Source organism: Plasmodium berghei (genome assembly GCF_900002375.2).
Source record: "Plasmodium berghei ANKA genome assembly, chromosome: 13".
In the NCBI taxonomy this organism is placed as follows: domain Eukaryota; phylum Apicomplexa; class Aconoidasida; order Haemosporida; family Plasmodiidae; genus Plasmodium; species Plasmodium berghei.
The window spans coordinates 2401694-2425027 of NC_036171.2; the positions used below are offsets into that span (position 1 = coordinate 2401694).

Genomic DNA, 23334 nt, shown 5'->3' on the forward strand with positions numbered 1-23334 from the left:
ATATAATGAGATAAGAATAAAAGGGTATGTCCATATATTTGTAGTAAGGAAATGAAATGAATTGACAATTTTCATAATTTAAAATATGAATGAATTCGAGAAATTTAAACGCCAAATTTCATTGTGGGGAAAAGAACATCAGGAAATTTTAATGAGTAGTTATATTTATTTTTTGGGAAGCGGATTAATTATTTTTGAAATTTCCAAAGGCTTAATCCTGAGCGGGATAAATAACTTAACAATAATAGACGATCAAAAGATATGTGAAAATGATTTAAAATATTACATGTTTTATAATTCAAGTAAAATAAATGAATATATATGTAATATAATAAAAGAAAATTTGTTAAACATAAATAAAAATGCTATTATTAAATGTATTATTAATAACCCTATTGAATATTTTTATAAAAATATAATAAATGATGATAATTATGATATATTAATATGTAATTTGTCTGTAAAAAATAATTTAAAGATTGAAAAAGTGTGTGCAAAATATAATAAAAAGGTAATTACTTGTAATGTTAGTAATGCTATAGGGTATTTAAATGTGAAGATAGGAAAACATATATATATGGAAAAAAAAAAAAAAAATAAATTTAATATAAGTTGTGATGATAATAAGTATTCCTTTTCTTATTATTATAACATAGCTTTATCATTATATGATGATTTAAAAAAATATATAAACAATGTAGATTATTCAAATTTTCAAACTAATGGGGAATTGAATAAAATAATATTTTTAGTTAAAATTTATCATGATTTCCCTTGTGGAATAAATGAAACACAAAAATGTCAAAAAATATTAAAATTTGTTAAGGACAAAATAAAATTAACAAATATAAATTTTGATAACTTGGACAAAGTGGACAATTTTATTTATTTATCGGATATAAAAAAAAGAATAAAATTGATTTTGCAAAATAATAATTATATTACTAAAGAAGTGTGTAATCATATATATATTTTTTTAATTGTCTATAAAAGTTTTATAAAAAAAAAAAATTATATGCCATATTTATATAATGACAACGACTATGACACTAAAAATGCAGAAATATTTCGAGGGATAGACGATATTAAAATTCTTTTAAAAAAAAGAAAATGTGAAGATGAAAAAGAGCTAAAATTGTTAATTATGAAAAAAAAAAAAAAATATAACTTTAAAAAAAATTTTGAAATTTCTCATTTTGTCTATTTGTTCTCAAATTTTTTTTATATAAATTTTATTGATAATGAAGAAATAAACAATGAAAAAGAAATATTAATGGAAAATTTTTTGTATTTTTGTTATTTATATGATACATCCTCTAATATTTCTTATAAAAATAATATTAGTTTAAATTATAATGAGAAATATTCTTTCCCTAGTCCCTCATATAGTATGAAGGATGAAAGGCATTTGATAAGTAATGAATTGGTACTTTGTAATGATAAAAAAAATTTGTTGAATTTTAGAAAGCATATATGTTTTAATAATATTAAAAAAAAAAAAGAAATAATAAAACAAAACTGTAGTTATAATAAAAAATATATTCCATTTTTTTTTAAAATAAATGATGAAAAATTGCAAAATTTGTCTTATGTTGATGTCAATATAAATATATTATTAGAAAAAATACAAATTGGTAATAAATTATTTGAAGATCTTAATAACCTTAAACACACTTGTTCAAATTATGTAATTATAGTTATTTCAGGATTAATAACACAAGAAGTTATAAAAATATGTTCATTTTATTTAAAGCCACATGTAAATTACTATTTTTTTAAGTCAGGTTATTTATGATTTGTGCTAGCTAATAAGTATGAAAAAAAAAAAAAAAATTAAAATAAAAAGTTTTTGCAAAGGGGCTAGTTTTGTATTATTCCAAACAAAACGGTTCATAAAATATGATTGAACGGAATTAGGATCTTTATCTTTGTCTGAATGCATAAAGATATATATATTTACTTATTTCATATATTTTTATTATTTTTATTATTTTTTATATTTTTTATATTTTTATATTTTTTATATTTTTATATTTTTATATTTTTATATTTTTTAAAAATGTGTGCATGGAGGTATTTCACAAAATATGGTATGGGAAATAGTCAAGCATGTTACAAAAAATGAAAGACAAATTTAACAAGGAGTTAAAAGAAAAACGTAAATATATTACCAAAAAATTATGAAAAAGTATAAAAACAAAAACAGAATAAAACTAAAGAAATAATACTAATGTGAACAAAATGAGTATGTAATTAATTTTTCATTTTTTGTAAATTTCAAATCAAATAAATACTAAAAAAAAAAAAAAAAAATATAAACATAATTGGAGAATATATCAAATAAATATTATTTATGGTATATTTGTTATAGAGTTAGGAATATGATTTCGTTCATAAGATGATCTATAAGTTATACTGTTTCGATTATATATGACATGAACCGCAGGCTCAAAATGCATTTCTGAAAAAAAGTATATTAGAAAATAATTAGGGTATTCTTCAAAATTCATTTTAGGAAAAAATAGTTTTGTCGAATCATGCATAAATGTAATTAAACCAATATTAAACATTTTTTGAAAAGCATTATAATCAGTTTCATCTCCCCAATGTGAATGACCTGGTCTTGTCCTTTCATAAAATAATGCTAACGCTTTTTGGTGCATTGTTTTTGTTTCAATAAGTACATAATTATGTGTAAAATGATAATCATTATTGAGTATCGAAGAATAAGATAAATCATCCCCATGCAAGCTAAATATCAAACTATAGGTTTTTTTTTTATCTCTTTTTCTTATTAGTTCTTTGTTAAAAGTGGTATATACAATTACACCATATAAATCAATATTATGATAGCTTTTCATATTAAATGGATGAAATAATTGTTTTTTTATATCATTAAAATTAAAAAATGGAAAGACATCACCTCTTTTGGGAATGTCTTTGAAAGGATGTGAAGATAAAACTTTTGATTTTAATAATTTTCCTTTTAATTTTGGAATTAACTCTCCGGGAATACTATTATCTGTTATCTCAATTGTATTATTTTCTTTCAGTGATATTAATTTGAAAAAAATTAATTCATACACTCTGTTATTTAATTCATTGATTTCTTCTAAAATTTCATCACAATTATATTCTTCTATTGCTGGATTATTTAATTCATCATTTTTAGCATATGTTTTATTACGTTTTTTATCATATTCTTCTTTAGAAATACTATGTATACTATTAATGTAGTCATTAATGTTATCATATTCTTCTTTAGAAGTACTAGGTGCACTATTAATGTAGTCATTAATGTTATCGTATTCTTCTTTAGAAGTACTAGGTGCACTATTAATGTAGTCATTAATGTTATCGTATTCTTCTTTAGAAGTACTAGGTGCACTATTGGTGTCATCAACATCGTTATCGGATTCTTCTTTAGGAGTACTAGGTGCACTATTGGTGTCATCAACATTGTTATCGTGTTCTTCTTTAGAAGTACTAGGTGCACTATTGGTGTAATCAACATTGTTATCGTATTCTTCTTTAGAAGTACTAGGTGCACTATTGGTGTAATCAACATTGTTATCGTATTCTTCTTTAGAAGTACTAGGTGCACTATTGGTGTAATCAACATTGTTATCGTATTCTTCTTTAGAAGTACTAGGTGCACTATTGGTGTAATCAATATTGCTAGCAGATTCAAGTGTACTATTTATTTCTAATTTGGTCGATGCTTGCAATACTCCTTGATGATTTTTTGTTTTATGTTTTAAATCTGCAAGATCAATTGATAAATTTGGGGATGAGCGTGTTTGTTTTTTTTTATCAGTTTTTAATTTTTTTGTTGAATAATTTTGACTATTTTGTGGTGCGTCAGTGTTTTTATATGGTTCTTTATCACCTTTTCCCTTAATTAATTTCAGTTTTTTTTTGAGAAATGATCCCAAATCGAGGAATTTTAAAATTGGATAATTCGATTTCAGCATTTTAATTAGTGAATGTTTTTTTAAATGATAATTCGAAATTTCGAGACTAGATAGAATTTCGAGCATACTTTGTATGGATTTAGAATCTAAATCGTCATCTTTGTTATAACCAGGGAAATATTTAATAATGTAATATGTTGTTATATATCTAAGATCAATTGTGTTAAATAATTCTTGTTTAGGATACTTCCTTATAATTTCTAAATACCAAGGAACAAATTTGCTCTCATTTACATTTTCATTGGGAGTATAATTCAAAATATTAATTCCGTTGTGATGTAATAAATGCTTTATTGTATAAAAAAAGCAATCGCCATTTCCATTTATATCAACATGACATAATGTTTCATTATGTGGATGAAAATATGAAACCCAATTTGGGGATGTAATTCCATAATCACGTTTTAAACATAAATGTTCTAATTTACGGTCAGGAGAATCGAATACTCCACTAGCCTTATAAACTCTCAGATCTTTCATTGTTTTAATTAAATTTTGAAAAACTGGATCATTTTCTTTTGTTATTTGTTGAGCAGTTTCTAAAACATTTACATCACGTTTTGTTAAATAATCTGTAAATTTTAAATTAAATTTCTTATTATCTGGATCTATTTGAATTAATAAAATATATAATCCTGTAGAAAAACCAAAATTTATGGATATTGATATATCTATATATTTTTTAATCCTATAATACCCATTAAAATATTTTTCACGGTCTTCAGGGGTACTTCTATTCGATTTGAATATACTATTGAAATAAGCACGTGCCCCATTTATATCATCATTATATTCATCTAATTCAGACGATAAAACATATTTGTTGAATAAATATTTATAGTTATGATCTAAGAAAAAAAAAAAATCAATTATTTCTTTTTTAGAATTTTGGTAAAATACTTCATCAGATATATTTTTTACATCTAATGGTTTGAAGTTCTTTGTAATTTCTGTATCTTTAAGTTGTTTTTTAGAGTTTTTTAAAAAATCTTTTAATAGAAGGATCACATCGTAATATTCACTACTATACTCTATTGTAGAGTTGGTTGTATCGTATACTATTGCAACAATATTTGATTTTTTTTGTTTTTCCACACGATCCCTGCTTAATGCTGCTGATATTAATATAGTATGTACACATTTTGTATATATTGTTGCTAATATTAATGCGTAGAAATATAAGATTAATTTGTTTATCTCCATTTACTCAAATTTATAAAATTATATGAGTATTAATGAATGAGTTGCTTGTTTTATTTTTTATTTTTTACTTTTTTGTTTTGTATTTCTTAGTCTTTCCTTTGTCATTGAAAAGAAAACATATCTTCAATTCCACACTGTAACGAACTAAAAATAAATATATACATATAAATTTTCGATTTGTGTAATGTTTACACTTATATAAGTGTAGCTTTCCCTTTATTTGCCTATATATTATATGTATGTTTGCAACTGGTAATATTACTGAAACGCTTTAAAAACAATAATTATTTAAAAATATTATTGCAAATAAATTTTATACAAACTTTGCATTGCGCATATTGCCTATGAATTAACTAAAATATAAATACTAAAGTAGTTTAAAAAATTATGTATGTGAATTGTGATATGTAATTGGCTAATATTGAAAAACTATTTACAGTTTAAACAGACTTTTATCATAAAATATATTTTTTTAAATAAAGTATAAGGATAATTATGTTGCATATGATAACAAAATTATAATATTTTATCATAACCATAAAAAGAATTATTTAATTAGTGATAGATTAATTTTTTTCTTTCCATACTGAAAAAAATGTTATAATTTTTTAGTGCATGAATTTTGAAAAAAAATCCGTGTTGCAGTTTATGCATATTTATAAATTTAAAAAAAAACAAAAAATAAAAAATATTTTAGCATGTTCGCTCTATTAATTAGTTTTATTGTTGTATAATAATATTAGGGATAAAATAATAAAACATTAATAATTTGTTTATTTAATTGGAGAATTTAAATTAATAATTAAAATAAGTGTTAAAAAAAATATTTTTTTGTATTTTATATTCTTTATATATTTTTCCAACATACCCTGATATCCATTCATAGTAAAATACTAATTTTAAATATATGAATAAATCTATATATGTTGCTAGGAAAATGAGTTTAACATACTATTTTACGCTGTAATTGTATATTTATATTTATGTTTACATAATAATATAAGGTTTTAGGATTAATGTGTGGGTCTATGCAAATATAAAAATACTTATAAATAAAATTTAAATGCCAAAAATATGTATAAATATATTCCTTTATACATAACATTTTTTATAGTTTTGTTATTTGAATTTAATTATATGATGCACTTGTTTAATTTATAAAATAGTTGTATTTTCCTATAAAACACATGCCCACTGCTACACACTATCTAATATGTTGTTTTCCTACATATAAGTTGTAAAATTAAAGGAAATGATAAAATGTAGAAACAAATAATAAAAACAAACCAAATACTAAAACAGTCGTAAATTATCATATTAAATGGTCATAATTTTAAAAAAATAAATAAACGAATGTTTTTACTAAAAGACTTTTATTTTATTAGGTAAAGAGATAAACAGTTATTCATAAAGAAATACATATATATATTCGCATGTGGATTTATATTTTAGATTATTTATTCACACAAATATAATTAGTAAAATATTACAACCAATGTTTTTTTTTTGGGGGGGTGAGGGGAAGGAAATACATCATTGAACTATTAAAAAATAAGATTTTATGAACTTGAAAAAAATATTTTCATGTAATATGGAGCTAAAATGGTATTATTTATATTTGCCTGCGCATTAGTGCTTATATAAAATTCAAAAAAATATTTATAGAAATTTATGTCTATGAATAGTATACTATAATTAAAGACATATAAGCATCTTAACGTAACTATAAAATTTTTTATGAATGTGTACACTTTGGGAAAATGGAATAAAATTCCACGTTAAAATAATTAAAAATTTGAGAATTAATTAAAAAAAAAATATATATAAACAATTTTTTATAGTTGAATGCCATTGCTTTTTTTTGTTGATAAGATTTTGAATTTGTTTTTTTTATTTTTTTTATAATTGTGTCTAGTTATTTATGTGGAACATTTAGAGTGTTGTTAATAATAATTTAATTATTTACATGTTTATACCATGCGCCTTAATATATATATTTAGTAGTTTTTTGGGGTTTTATCGAAAAGTAATAAATATATTCATAAATTAAAATACGAACTAAAGAAACGGTATAGAAATATTACAAATATAAAAAATGTGGAATAAATATTTATTGCTACTTGTGTGCATTGTCATATGTATCCAAGGGCGCCCCCCTAACAAAATTAACAGAAAAGGAGTTGTAAAAAAATTAAAAAAGAAAATAAGTGGATATACTAAAAATTACAAACAATCATATTTATTAAAAGAAGATGGCGTATTAGGAAATTATAAAATAGATGCTTATGTTCATTGTGATTCTGATTTTGAAAAAGAATTTAAATGGAACTTATATAAAAATTCTCATAAGGCTAATGACTTTTCTCTAAGGCGTTGTCAATTAAAAAGGAAATTTAATAAAATATATGATGATGAAAGTTTTTCAGTTAAAAAATTTTTTTCGGATGCAAATATAATATATCAACAATTTGTTCGTAAATATTCTATCTATAAACTTATAATAAGTCTCAAAAAAAATCATCGCATAGAAATAGAAAAAAAGAATGAGTTATCAAATTCGATTATGAACTCTTTAAGTAGTTTGGTTGTTACTAAAAAAACCCAACTTACTTCAGATATTCCTAGATGGAGATTAAGTTTTAATTACATTACAGGAAAAAAAAGATTAATTATCATTGATCCTAAACATTTACCCGGAGTAAATATACGCATATATTATGTTATAGTTACCTATCAAATGTGTAAGTTTTTTTTTTTTAGAAATATTCTATGTTCATGTTTGTGTAATATATATTAAATATGAAATATTACTAAGCTAGCTAGCTATTTGGACTTTTTATGTAATTTTTTTTTTTTATTTTGATAGATTACTCACGATTGTTTAATACCATTGGTAATATATACATCCAATTTGAGGGAGAATTTAAAAAACATAATGTGGGATATTTCACTATGAATCCAATGTAAAAATAATTTTTTTTTCAAAGTAGCATTTCTTTATCAAGTTAGATGGGATATATATAATGTATAAACATTTGAGTGTTTCAAGTTTAGCCTTTCGAAACGATGGGATCTTTAATTTTTCATTAATTCAAAAGGTTTTGCCTTTGAACTTCTTATGCAAATTTTAGCCTGAATTCATAACATTTTTATTTTTATTCGTTTATACAATTTTATAATGCACAATTGTTTATCGCCATTTATTTTTTTACAGAAAATAAAGAAATCGGAATCTTGGAGTGTGTAGACTTCTATTGAAAATAATATTTCCATAAGAATGAGAAGGATGTGAATAAATTCAGATAATACCTATAATATATGTATTATCTATTGTATGTGCACTAATATATGAAATCTTATATATTCTTTGTGAATAATAAGACGTAGTATATAATTATATTTTTTATATTTTAATATTTTTCGGCTTTATGTTTTTTTTGGCCACTTTAGTATTTTGTATAAGACTAAAACATATGCATATATATCACCTTATGGTAAATCATAGTTTGTGTGAAATTCTTATAATTAGAATGGATATATTTGATAAAATTAAATTGAAAATTGTGGGCAATTATAGCTTGTTCAGATTTTTACTACTTATTTACTTGTTTTTTTTTTTTATCCTTGGCTTGGCATATTATATCATCGGTATGACTATGGTTTTGTGTTTTTTGTTTTATACTTATATGTTTCCTTTTTCCTTATTTTTGTATTTTACGAAACTTTATATTTTTAACCTATGATTATTTATATTAATATATCACATTAAAAAATATGCATATTATAATTTAGCATTTGATACACATTAATTATACTTATAATTTTAAAAGGAACAAACATAACATAAAAATGTGTTTGGCAATGAATAAAATTTGTTGAGCCTAACTTGCTCACATATATCCCTTTGAATTAAGTTCAAAAAATTTTTTTTTTATAAAAAAATGAAATAACAAAGTAATGAAAAAGAAGATGGTAAAAAATAAAACAGCAAATAAAAAATGATAAATTGTGACAAATGAGCTTTTTAAAAATATTAGCTTTGATAGTTTTGGTAATAAATGTAAAAAAAAATTTTGTTAAAAATAAAAAATTTAATTTTCCCGAGGATATACATAAAACATGTATTGATAGTAAACGATGTTATAGGAATAATAAAAAATGGATTATGTTAGGGAAGTATATTAAAAATAAATTTAATAAAGATAAATATTTTTACAGTTTTATGCAATGGAATAGTTCAAATTTTATAAAATATAAATTACTAAATAAATATGTAAATTTTGAAAGTAGTAAAATATTTAGTAGTGAACATAAAAGGAACAAAACAGATAATACTTTATCAGAAGGGGAAGAAGAATTTGTAAAATACCACCAAAATACAAATGAACAAAAATGTGAGAAGGAACAAAATGAGTTACATGAAATGAACATAAATTTAAATAATAAAAAGAAAAAGTCGATAAAAAAAGACAAGTATGGAATACCAGAGGAAAAACTAAACATAAGAAGATTGCCTAATAGTAAAATAAAATCAAAATATAATTTTTGTAAAATAAAAACATATAATGAAACAACTAATATAAATTATAAAAAGAAAAAAATATTAACAATTAATGAAGGAATACTTAAAAATAAAAAATTATATTCACCAGACATTTATACAAGACCTATGATGAGTAAAGTTAAAGAATCGCTATTTAATATATTAGTCCATTTAGGAGTATTTAATTTTAATAATATTAATGTAATAGATGCTTTTAGTGGAAGTGGGAATTTAGGTATAGAATGTATTTCTAGAGGACTTAGCAATGTAACATTTGTAGATTTATCACTAAATTCTTGTAGAACTATTTGTGAAAATTTAAAATTATGTAATATACAACATGTAAATAATAAAATAATTCGATCTGATGTATTAGAACTATTAAAAAACCCTTATAAATTTGATGTACTTGACAAATATAATTTAGGGTTTTTTACACCTCCATATGAGCAAATCATATATAGTGAGTTAGTGCATAGTATATCTAAAAGTGAATTGTTTGATAATGATGCTCTTATTTTTATTGAGTATCCTAAAGAAATAAATATGCTACCACAAAAAGTTGATAATTTAATTGGTTTAAGAAATCGAAAATTTGGAAGAACATATTTTGCTATATATGTTATTAACCATACAGGGAAATACGATTATAATATAAATCAGGATGAATTTTATCCACTACATTATAATAGGAAACAAAGACGCCAGGAAAAGTACATATAACTTTTTGTTGAAGTATAGAGCGTGTCAGATGTGGATATATTTTTTCTGTATGATATGTATAATTTATATACTTATGAAATATTATTTTTATTATTTTCTGTTTTTTTTGTATAACTAGCTTTTATAAAATAAAAACACAAATGACGAAATAGTTAATAAGTTTACAAAAATAGAATAATATAACAAAGTCACAACAATATATAATTGTGATATAAAAAATTATGAATAATTTGATTCGATTTGTCTTTGTCATTATCATGTATAACAATTTTTTCTTTTTGGTAAACAACATGTTTTAAAACATTCATTAATAGAACAAATAAGAATTGCTGTTTTTCTAAAGGAAACGTTTCATATTCGTTCGAAAATAAGTATATCAATTTTTTAATTATTTCATTAGTTTGAATTGTTTTGAAATTAGTGGTAAAGTTTTTTGTGGTAATACATCGATTTGTATTGGTATCCAGACTCGGAACGGAATTTCCAATCTTATTAAATGAAACATTTTCATCAATGTCCTTTTCGTGTATATTTATTCTGCTTTTGACTATGAAACAGTTTAACATATTTAATATTTTTTTATTACTAAAACCATTATTATTAATTTGTTCACTAATTAGTTTATAATAATTGTTGTCTTCTTTAACTATAGCGTCATTTAATTTTTGTACATTTTTTAATAAATTATATGTATTGTTAATAGTGTCTATTTGTTTTATTATAATTTTTTTTTCTTCTTCATCATCTATGCTTTGTTTTCGTATTAATATTTCATTAAGTTTATTGTTTAGCTCTTCCATTTTTTGGCATTTTATTAAATGTTTATTTTTATTTTTTAATAATTGATTTTTCTTTAGTTCAACCTCTTTTATGGATTTCTGTTTTACCTCTTCATATTTATTTATATTTTCTTCTACATTTGCAATTCTTTTGTCTATTATTTTTTTTTCTAATAACAGATTGTTATATTGTTCTGATATTTGTTTGAGCTTTATTAAAAAATTATTCATTTTTAAATTGTAGAGATGGTTAACCGATTAGTGTGTGTGTGTATATTTATTGTGAGTCGTTTTAAAATGCCTATTTTGTTGATGAACTTATACAAACAAGCTAATATGGTTTAACACGTTGGCTAGCTTAAGAAAAAAAAATTATAAGTAGCTAGCTATTAAAACAATTTTTTTTTATAAGTTTACTAATAAAATTATAATAACAATTTATAGGGAATGTAATAGTATTTAAAAGAGTTAGTTTAATTGTTCATTATGTTTCCCAAAATGTAGAATATATATAAGTTTGTTTTTTTATAATAATGTAAAAACTAAAAAATGCAATTTGCACTAAATAAACAAACAAATTAAAAGTCATATACACAAATAAATAATACTTTTATTATTGGCACAATAAAATACAAAGTAGTATATATGTGAAAGTATGCATATATATATAAAGAAAAATAAATTAAAGTGTGTAAGTATTATATACACACAGTTAAATTTTATTGCTATATAAGATTCAACAATATTATATGCATGTTACATTTATTAGATTTAAGATATATAGATTAATACGTATGTACACATAAAAATCACAACGTTTAAGCTATAATAAAAGTATATATAATTTAAATTTATATGACTATATTAAAATAGGAATATAACGAAATATTTTGTGTTCAAATAAATAAAAAATGCAAGAACAAAATATATATATATATATATATATATATATATATATACGAAAAAAAGTAGGACGAAAAAACAATGTGTAAAGAAATATATAAAAATACAAAGGTGAAACGATATAACATTGATTAAAGAAATCTCACAACATAAACAGAAGTTATTAAAGAAAAGGAATATATGTGCAAAAATTCAAATATAAGCATGTATTTTATTATTTTTTTCGTTTTACGTTTAAAAGTATATAAACTTTATGAATTAAAATTTGTGAACATAACGAACTATCCTATATATATTTAATATTTTTGTCTATTACAAAACTGGATTTTCATTTTTATTGTAAAATTGAAATTTATGAACAAATATTCTAGGTAAATGTGTAAAATATACGTGCTTTTAAGTTCTACCATTAAGCATATATATATGCATATATTTGTGAATCGCTTTTTTATAGTATTTGTAGAAATATTGTTAAGATATAGGGATGAGTCATAAAAGAATATTAATATTTTTTCGGTGGATTTTTCATGTATTTAAAAGCTAAATTTAAAATAGTAGTATAGTTTAATTTTGTGATGTTTTTATTTTGCTCCATTTGTGTTAAAATTAGATTTACTTCTTGAATAGACGATGATCTAATAAGCCTTGAAATTATTGCTAGGTTTTTTGCTCTTGTCATTCCATATTCTGAAATTTTAAATGGAACTTTGAATTGTTTTTTTTGATTGGTTTCCCACCAGTTAGCTACATAAGATCCTTGATAGAAATATACCCCTGTTGGTAATTTTTCGGCATTATTATATGACTGTTTTACCTTTTTTTTTTCAATAATTTTATTTTTGACATTTAAACTTTTTGCTTCGTTTTCATTATTTTTATTTGAATTGCTTGTAGACGCAGAACATATATCATTAACGGAATTTGGAATATTTTTAATATTAGGTTTAAGGATATCATTAAATAATTTTTCACTTTTTTGTGTAGTCCTAATAGCTTGAAGCATTTGCTCTTTTTGATCCTCTGTTAATTTATCATAATATTTTAGACAATTGTTTAAGTTACTTATTCTTAAATTTCTTGACAATATAGCTAATATCATACATTTTTCTACTCCAAATTCGGATATTTTATATGGCATTTTAATTTGTTTTTTCGTTTTATCGTCAATCCAGTTAGCTATAAAAGATCTGGACACTCTACTATAAAATACACCAGTTGGTAGGTATTTATATTTTATTAATCTATTCTCATTATTGCTTTTTTCATAACATTTATTCTCATTATGCATTTGGTTATTATTATAGTTTTTGTTTGTATCAAAATTGGAATAATAATAATTATTATTATCGTTGTTATAAGTATCTTTGTTATTATTGGTATTAAAACCAATGTTACCATTTTTAATCTCATTATTGTTATGAATAATATTATGAATAGACATATTATTATCTCGATTATTTATATGATCGTTATTGATATTGTTGTTATTATTTAAGACAGTGTTATCATGACTATTAGTTTTACTATTTGTAACGTCATTATCATTTGTTGTTAGATTATTATTAATGACGTTGCAATTATAGTTGGTATTTGCTTTTAATTTATTCCTATAACTTCTTTTCTCTAGATAATTAAGTTTTTCATATACATCTTCATTATTATGAATTTCTGTATTTTTTTCTATTGATTGATTTCTTTTTTTATTGATTAGACCATTGTTAGCATTATTAATAGATTGATTTTTTTTTAGACTAGTATTAATATTTTTATTATCCATATCTTGATCATAATTTTGTACACATTCTGAATCTGTCTTTTTTTTTAAAGAATTGTTATTTTCTTGATCTAAATATCCAATAGCCAATTTACAAAAATAAGAGTTATCTACATTTTTTAAATTCTTTAAATTCTTTAAATTTAAATAATTTTTTTTATCTTGATTAATTATTTCGTTCAAGGTTTTCCCTCTCCATTTCTTAGAATATAAAAGATATTTTTCCCCTTTGAATACACTACCATATAAGGTAGATATTAATCTTTCTTTGTCTCTTTTTCTTTTAGTTATATTATTTTTTATTTCTTCTTTTCTACATCCTATGCCTTTACTTATTATTTTTTCCCAAACTTTATAACATTTTTCAATTTTATTTTTATTTTTTGTGTATGTTAATTCGTTCTCATGTAAACAATTCATATTAAAATCGATTTATAGGTCAGTATGTGATATATCAACGTTGTTGTGTATTTTGAAAATATATCTCAGTAATACTCTGTTCATATGAGTATACACACACTTTTATTTTGTATAAGTGAGAACATATATGTGCATATGGATTTATGTGTGTTTGTGTATAACTTTAAGCGGGAATAATTTTGTGCTTATTACCTCTTCGCATTTATATATTTGTTCGTATAAGTATTATAAAGCATGGATTTTTTTTCAAATTTTATAATATAAATAAAATCATTTAAGCAAATTTTAAAGAAAAAAACGAGGAAAACAAAATTCCTTATAACCCATTTCTATATGTGAAGTTGGGAGTTAGCTTAGACATATATATGTATATATGTGTGGGTATATGCATGTATATGTGCACATATAATGAAATAAAAATTAAAGAGAGGTTAATTAAAGGTTAAATGCATATATACAACATTTGTAAATATTAATTCCGACTATATATTTAAGAATTTTAATTTAGTAAATTATATTTAACAAAAAACAAATAATAAAAATCTAAAGGAAAAAATAGTTAAATAAAAGATATGTATATGAATAATATACTTAAAAAATGGAGTGTAGAAAAAAAGATAAAATTATCATACCAAAGATCAGCATGCAAATGAAAAATAGTAGCAGCTTACAACTATACATGTAATATATAAATATATGTGTGTATATAAATGTACATGAACATAATAAAATTAACAATCTTAATATTTATAATATAGTTATAGATAAAACGTCTAATTTTAAAATGTAAATATTCTCACGAGAGAAGAAAATGCCCATAAAAATATATATTATCATAAAAATTATTTTATTATTTCAAAATTATACTTTTTTTATTATGCTTTTTGGGGGCTTATCTATAGCCATATAATATATATAATAAATAAATGTTTACAATTTTTTTTATAAGACACTCTTTAAATTTAGATAAGAATAATTAAAAGTTATAATTTTACAATATAATAAAAAAAAATTATGAGAAAAAAAACTCGCAATGTAACTGTAAATTTTATGTTAATTTTTTATTTAAAAAAAAAATATGTACAAAAATTATTAAAAGTTGTAGACAAAGGATTATGGTACTTTTATGCATTTATCTATTTATCGATTTACTATAAATATTATTTAAATTTAAATAAAAACATAACTTTATATAAAAAATGTAAATTATGTGAAAATATGTAATTATGTTATATATAGGTGTATAGATATGTATGCTGGCATGTTGCAACTGTGCGGACTAGCTATTTTTTGCCTTCATTAAAAAAAAAAAAATATATATATAAATAAAAAATAAAATATAAATAAAGTAAAAAATGAAATAAAAATAAAAGTAAAAAATGAGCTGCAGTGATCACTTATATTAATTTGTAGAATCTAAAAGTGAGCATAAGTATGTATTTGCATATGTACTAATATATATCTATATTTTTTTGTGTGTATTTATTTGCATATTTGTTTTTTTCATGTAATTATTTGTGCATATATAAAATTATAGTTGTATATATATCACCATACATGTGTAACTGGTGGTAAGAAAAAATAAGATTTAATTTAAAAAAAAATACAATTATGTATAATAATAGCTTTAAAAATATTTTAATAAAATTTATAATTCCAAAATAAATAATGTAAATATAACTAATGGTCATAAAAATTTGGAGTTAATTTTTTCTTTTTTGTAAATAAAAATGTCCTTATATGTTATAATGCTTCGGTTTATAGGGATATATGTATTTAGGTATTCATAAATATACATAATTAAAAAAAAAATGATTAAAGCATGTTCTCACATATACAATATTATTTGGGAATATTTTATGTAAGCATATGAATTAGTGGCACAATTATTATTGTATTAAGTGCGTATTTTATGTAGTCTTGGATTTGTATTGGTGCATCATTCTTTTGCCACAACTGTCGTTTTTTTTGTAATTTTTGTTTATGAATTTGAATTTATACTTAAAGTAAAAAATAAATTATATATCTTTTTTTGCGATAAATAGTTTTTTATGCACAATTTAGAAATATATTTTTAAAAAGATTGAACAAATTTACACCATAAATAAAAATTTAAGTCCATTAAAATGCCCATATGCTAAAAAATAAAAATACAGTGATGTTCATATTTTTTATATCGATATAATAATTATTTATATATAACAATATATTTTATTAAAATTTTTCAATTGTTCATGGAAGGAGAAGTATGGATAACTTAAAAATTTAAATACATAGAAAGGTTCGAATAACTAAGAAAAATAAAAAAGTAAACCAACATTAATGGCATCGTATTTTTTTCAAACGGTTTTAACTAAAAAATAAGAACCAGTGAATTATATTTGGCTATACATTTTTTTTTAGTGATTACAACCAAGAAATTAAACATATCAGCATACACGCATATTACTTGTGTGCATATATATTGCCCAAATTTAGTTGTACAGAAAGCCACTGTTCTTTTATTTAAGTGGTAATTATAGTGTATGTATTGTTTGATATAATGACTAGAAATATTTGTAAAAAAAGTATATTAAAAAAAAATAATGTAATTTTTTAATTAAAAACATGCCTATATGCATGTTCTTCAAAATATTATATAAATTTTCATGGGAATAAATTATAAACGTTTTAAATTTCAGAACAGTTAACTTTCGAATTAATTCAAAAATAATTGGTTTAGAATAAAAGAAGGAAAAATATATTTATGTATGTATGTATGTATGTATGTATGTATGTGTGCAAGTACAAGTTTATAACATGTACGCCGTTTTTTTTGAAATGATCTTGTTAATACTAAGAATTAACAGGTATATATTTTTATGGCTCAAAGATTGGTGTTAATAAACCATACTGTGTTAAAATAAAAATAAAATAAGAATTATGATTTGGGGTATTGAGAAATCATAAGGCGAGTATGGTCCATGAAGCTATACAAAGTTATGTGTCGTCTTATATATCTTTACATACATTCATATGGTTGATTTTATCATTATATTTTTATTGTAATTAGTGAAAACAAATCAGGGGTATACATATTTGGGGTATATGCCTGAAAAGGTTTTTATACTAGCCTAGAAAAATAATTTCTATATTTTTTTCTTTTGTGAAGAAATTGCTTAATATCAAGATTATGAGGTATACTTACGTTTGAACTATAAATTTAATTGATAAAAAAAAACTGATGGAAACAAAATTAAGATAATAATATGATTATGTTTAAAGTTATGTACCGAATAAAGGTATGCAATAGAAAAAAAAAATAAAAAGTTAATAATATATCCACTAATATTTAAGTGGATAAAGGATATGTTATTTTTTTATATATATTTTATTTTTTTTAAGAATATTGTGTAATATATATATCATAAATAGTTAGAAGTCTATATAAATGGATATATAAAATGGGGATCCCCCAAATAAGTTTGTAAATAGTATGCTTATATATAATAGTAATGAGCGAATTTTTAGTGAACAGTGTAAAAATTTTTTTTTTTTGCAAATAAATGAAATAAGAGAAAAAGAAAGAATTTAAATATGAATAAAATGAGTTATAAAAATTATATGAGAAGAAAAGGGATATAATAAAAAAGCAAAAAAAGGAACTTTACAAAGAAAAGGGTTTATGGGGAAAGATAAAGTTCATAAGGTTTGGAAATATATATATTGATAAATCAGGAGAAGCAAAATTATTTATATTAATGGAAAATGAAAGTTGTAGAATTCCGAATATGTATGCCATTAACAGTTGATGAATACCAAAAATGTCAACTTTATTTAGTAGCAAAGGGTACATTAGAAGATGCCGAACAAAGGATTAAAAATGCTGAAAAATATGGAAGTGAAAATAGTGTAGGTGTTATTATATTAAAGAATGAATCCTATGTAGAAAATAATGCATCAGGGCAATATACATTAAAGAAATTAAATATATTGCACAAAATGCCAAAATGGTTATTAAATTTTGTTGATAAAAAATATTGTACAATAGAAGAGCAATGCTGGAATGCATATCCATATATTAAAACAATTTTTCAAAGTAATGGATTTCCAAAAGGGAAAATTCAACTCGAGTCATCACATCATTCTGGTTTTGATACAGAAAATAATGCCTTAAATTTATCAGATGATTTATTAAATATAAGAAAAATTATATATATAGATATAGTTAATGATAAAGTAAGTTCAAAAGAATATAATAGTAATGAAGACCCTTCGCTATTTTTGAGTAAAAAAACGGGACGGGGCCATTTTCAGCAAAACTGGAAAGAAACAAGTGAACATATAATGACATGTTATAAATTAATAACTTTAGATATTCCTTATTTTGGTTTATTTTGTTCAAAAATCGAAAACTGGATTATTTCTGCGATTCGAGATAATTTATTAAAATATCACAGAAAAGCATTTTGTTGGATTGATGAATGGTTTGACTTAAAAATCGAGGATATACGTAACATTGAAAAAGATGTTCAAACAAAGCTCAAGAACTTTTGGACAGAAACGGGACAAGACGCTCCGACAGACAATATTTCCAACCATGTTGATAATAGCGAGTCAGACAAGGAAAGTGAAGAAAGTGAAGAAAGCGAAAAGGGTGAAGAAAACAATCGAAATACCAGCATATATGAATCCTTAATAAATGACGACGACTCAAAATGTGAGAGTTTCTCGAATATTAGTGATAATGAAAATATAAAAAATGGTGTTAATAAAGCAGATAAATATTCCAACAATATAAATGATAAAATTATTTTTGATGAGGCATCTAAAAATAGCATGGTATTTTCAAATATAAGTTTAAGTTATAAGAATGAAATGTCTGAAAATATGAAAAATCGAAATGATGAAATTCGAAACCAAATTATGAATAGAAATAATATAAAAACTTATTGTGAAAATCGAATTTATGATTTAGAAGGGTATGAAATAATACAAGGAAAAAGTGAAATAAAAAATAATGGATTTGATGAGAATAAAAATATGAACAAAGAAAAAGGAGATTTGTTTGATGAGATTGAGCCTAATAAAAGTGTAGATAAAATTTTGGTAGACAATGAAAAAAGAGAAATTATTGAATATTTTTTTTTTAAAAAAAATAAAAATGAATATGGTGAATATTTATATAAAATAAGTGATGGTATGTTTTATTCATGGAAATATAGATATTTTAGCATAAAAGATAATAAATTATATTATTATATTAATAATGAAAAAAATGATTTAAAAGGAGAAATAAATTTATTAAATGCTCAAATACATTGGATAGGTGAATATAAGGGTAGGAATAATGTGTTTGTAATTCAGTGTTTTTATAAAAATGTATACTATTTAAGTATAGATGATGAAATTCAGGCAAAAAAATGTATGATAGATATTCAAATGGCTAGTTTAATTAATGAAACAAATAATTCAAAGAATAATGTAGAAAAACAAAACGAATGTAACGATATAAATAATATAAAAGTTGAAAATTATAAAAATTTAATGAATACTTATAATGATGTTGAGAATAGTGATAATATAGAAAATGAGGCTCAACCTTTGAACAATTTAAATGGTAAAATAAAAGAAAAAAAAACAAAAATAAAAAATGAAATTAGTAAATGCTCTTATATATTTAAGAAGAATGATAAAGAAAATGAAAATAATATAAATGATCAAAATGATGTTAGCGAGCATAATACATTACAAATAAATAAAACTAATGAATATGATAACTTTGAATGGATAAGAATAACCCAAAAGAATAAAGTTGAAAATACTTCGATAGGTTTACAATTATTTAATAATGTAAATAATAAGAGATGGAAAACAAATGATAATTGGGTATATGATAATAATAGTAATTGTTGTAACGAATATGCTTCCCCTTTATTAGGGGATAAAAGTAGGAATACATTTCAATCTTTTAATTTAAAAGATATAATAAATGTGCTTTTTGGGAGTTTTGAGGGTATTGAAATATTTAAGATAAATAAGGATATACAATATAAAGGGGTGAAGGAATTATTACACGAACTTAAAATTGATTTGAATATAAATGATGAATTAAATGATCATTTAAAAAAATTATTTATTTTTAAAAAAAAACGAGGAAAAAAAATCGAGTATTTTTTATATATTATTTTAATTTTTTTGTTTTTCATATTTTTTCATAAAATTTTAAATTTTTTGTTTTATTTTTTTATACCTATATTTTTTTTCTTTTTGGGAGCATTTATTTATAACGATCAAATATGTTATTATGGATTTTTCAGTAACACCAATTATAGTGTGTATAAATGTTCCTTCAATATTCATTCAAATATAAATTTTGTAATGTCTATATTATTGAATAAGAACAAAATTCACAAAGGGGAATATTATCAAAATGTTATTCAATCAAAGAATAAATGCACACGTTATGTTTGTAGTTTTATATTTTTTTATGTCCCTATTTTTAAACAAGTATATGAATTTTATAGACCAAGAAAATTTTTTATGACAAAATATTTAGAGAAGCATATTAGAGAAGTTGATAAAATGAATGATCATAACATAGGATATGAAAAGTTTGTTATTCCAAAAAATGAAAATGATAAAAAAAAAATGCGTTGTTACTTCATTGTACAATATACAAACAAAATTTCAAAAGAATATTTCAATTTGATAAACTATGAAAAAAAAATAAAAGATGAAAATAAAGATGAATTTTATAAACAATTTATTTCAAATCATGATTTAAATGAGTATAATATGAATAAAGGCGATGAAAAAAATACAAATTTAAAAAATATAGAAGAAAAAAAAAAGGAAAATAATAATTTTAAATATAAAAAAATGTCTTCTATAGATGGTATAACTACTAGTATTTATAGAAAAAATAATACATTAAATAATAGTAAATATAATAGCGATTTTTCAACTAAAAAAATGTCTAGTATCATATTAGAAATGAGTAAGGCGAAAGTTGGAAAATTAATACAAAATTGTATATTTGGCTTGTTAAAACGATTTTTTAAAATAATTAAAAACACATTTTTTAATGAATATGTAAAGGGTGAAGGATTTGATATATATATAATTAAGGGAAAAGGGGATAAAATATGTAATATTGAATATTTGACATGTTACAATTATAAATCTGCAATTTTTAATAACTATTTAAATATTGAAAGATGCAAAAATGTGATAAGATTGTTCATGCCTAATGATAATAACAAAAATAATTATCAAAAATGTGAAATCGGTTTTGACAAAGATAATAAAAGCAACTTGTATATAGACGAGAATGAAGAAAATATAAAACTACTTATAAATAAAAAAAAAGATGAAAAAGAAATATGTAGAAATATATTTTTTAATATTAATAATGAAGATATATCAAAAAATATGATAAAATATATATATAATTTAACTAGAATAAAATATGCTAATACAAATAAATATATAGGATTAATAAAAAATATGAATGATATATTTTTTATTATTAATTTATCAAAAGTATTTCTTTATTTAATTGATAAAATTGAATTACATGAAATAAAAAATCCTAAAATAATAGAAAAATTAACAAATAGACATTCCGATTTTAATTTTTATTCAGATGATTTATTTATTAATAATGTTATTTATATATTAAGTGGATTAAAATTATTGCATAATACATATGAAAAATCATGGATTTTTCCAAAAAAAAACGAAAAAATTGAAGGAAAATATAATAATTCTTATATTGTTATAAGTATGACAAATGAATTGCCCATTACATTTTCAATATTAACTGAAAATTATAAAACAAAAACAAAATTATATTCAGATATACAATTTGTGTCGGACTCTACAATGAATGGAGTAAATATATTTATAAATAATGATATAATAATTAAAAGTAATAATAATTATGAATTAAAATTTGCATTTCCAAATATATCCTTAATCGATTTGATAAAAGGAAATCTAACATACACATTTTGTAACAATTTAGTTGCTACTGATAATTTGGGTAATTGGGCAAATATCAAGGTATATCATAATAAATATTATTTGTAAATTCTGTGTTTTATTTATGTATGGAAGTTTGAAATATCATTTCAGTTGTTATGTATTATTTTATTCTCCCCAATCATATATGTACATATATATACATTTGTTATCTATATATGTTTTATTCAGTTCATTGATAAATATACAAAATGTGGACAATTTTGTGGAATTATTAAACGAAATGAAGAAATTACCAATATACTGAGTGGAAATATTTTTGATAAAATTATTATTGATGATGATAAAAGGTGAGTTTGATATTTATGCAATTGGGGTTGATATGTCTATTGATTTCTTTTTATTTATTTTTACTTTATAATACATATAAAAAATATATCCTTACAAATATGTTATATATATTATTGTAATATTTTCCGATTTTTGTTATCTACTCTCAGATATAATAACATGAGTGACATAGAAATAGAAATAGAATATAATGATGACTATAATTCAACTAGGTAAATTTGAAATAAATAACAAATGCAAAATAAATTATAATAATAACAAATATGGATTGAGTATAATAAATTTTATTATTATATTTTTTCATTTTTTATATTCATAGATTAAGTGAAAATTATATCAAAGTAAGAACACTGATGGAAAAATATAAGACAAATTTGTGAGGAAAAGGTACGATCTTATAAGCCTGACCCTTTAAAAAGATCAAATAAAAATCAATAACAATGTGAATTATGATACACAATTAATTTCATAAAATATTATTTTTTCTTATACATTTTCGATCCATATATATATGGCCTATATGCATGCATTTCCCCATTCTAATTAGCCCCAAAATAATTAAAGATAAAATTTAATTATTGTATCATTTGTTTTATTTGTATAAAAAAAATTATTTTCAAAAATTATGAATGTATAAAGATAGACCATATTTCATTTACCAGAAAAGGTAATAATAATAAATTTTTTGGCCTATATAAA

The 23334-nt window shown here is 21.7% G+C and overlaps 7 protein-coding genes across 7 annotated transcripts; 4 read left to right on the forward strand and 3 right to left on the reverse strand.

Annotated features, from left to right (window-relative positions):
• Positions 1 to 85: 85 nt before the first annotated feature.
• Positions 86 to 1795, forward strand: PBANKA_1363200 (ubiquitin-activating enzyme E1, putative; the record flags this gene model as incomplete). The annotated part of the gene is made up of 1 exon (XM_034567275.1): positions 86 to 1795. The coding sequence occupies one exon, from the start codon at positions 86 to 88 to the stop codon at positions 1793 to 1795; it is 1710 nt and encodes a 569-aa protein (XP_034423788.1).
• Positions 1796 to 2351: 556 nt separating this feature from the next.
• PBANKA_1363300 (conserved Plasmodium protein, unknown function) lies at positions 2352 to 5177 on the reverse strand (the record flags this gene model as incomplete). The annotated part of the gene is made up of 1 exon (XM_034567276.1): positions 2352 to 5177. The coding sequence occupies one exon, from the start codon at positions 5175 to 5177 to the stop codon at positions 2352 to 2354; it is 2826 nt and encodes a 941-aa protein (XP_034423789.1).
• Positions 5178 to 7272: 2095 nt separating this feature from the next.
• Positions 7273 to 8144, forward strand: PBANKA_1363400 (conserved Plasmodium protein, unknown function; the record flags this gene model as incomplete). The annotated part of the gene is made up of 2 exons (XM_034567277.1): positions 7273 to 7918; positions 8044 to 8144. The coding sequence occupies 2 exons, from the start codon at positions 7273 to 7275 to the stop codon at positions 8142 to 8144; spliced, it is 747 nt and encodes a 248-aa protein (XP_034423790.1).
• Positions 8145 to 9192: 1048 nt separating this feature from the next.
• Positions 9193 to 10443, forward strand: PBANKA_1363500 (N6-adenine-specific methylase, putative; the record flags this gene model as incomplete). The annotated part of the gene is made up of 1 exon (XM_034567278.1): positions 9193 to 10443. The coding sequence occupies one exon, from the start codon at positions 9193 to 9195 to the stop codon at positions 10441 to 10443; it is 1251 nt and encodes a 416-aa protein (XP_034423791.1).
• Positions 10444 to 10631: 188 nt separating this feature from the next.
• PBANKA_1363600 (conserved Plasmodium protein, unknown function) lies at positions 10632 to 11453 on the reverse strand (the record flags this gene model as incomplete). The annotated part of the gene is made up of 1 exon (XM_034567279.1): positions 10632 to 11453. One exon carries the CDS (start codon positions 11451 to 11453, stop codon positions 10632 to 10634), a length of 822 nt encoding a protein of 273 aa, XP_034423792.1.
• Positions 11454 to 12627: 1174 nt separating this feature from the next.
• On the reverse strand, positions 12628 to 14319 carry PBANKA_1363700 (AP2 domain transcription factor AP2-O4; the record flags this gene model as incomplete). Its single annotated transcript, XM_034567280.1, has 1 exon — positions 12628 to 14319. The coding sequence occupies one exon, from the start codon at positions 14317 to 14319 to the stop codon at positions 12628 to 12630; it is 1692 nt and encodes a 563-aa protein (XP_034423793.1).
• Positions 14320 to 18066: 3747 nt separating this feature from the next.
• Positions 18067 to 23015, forward strand: PBANKA_1363800 (phosphatidylinositol transfer protein, putative; the record flags this gene model as incomplete). Its single annotated transcript, XM_034567281.1, has 4 exons — positions 18067 to 22365; positions 22516 to 22634; positions 22785 to 22847; positions 22955 to 23015. 4 exons carry the CDS (start codon positions 18067 to 18069, stop codon positions 23013 to 23015), a joined length of 4542 nt encoding a protein of 1513 aa, XP_034423794.1.
• Positions 23016 to 23334: the final 319 nt, after the last annotated feature.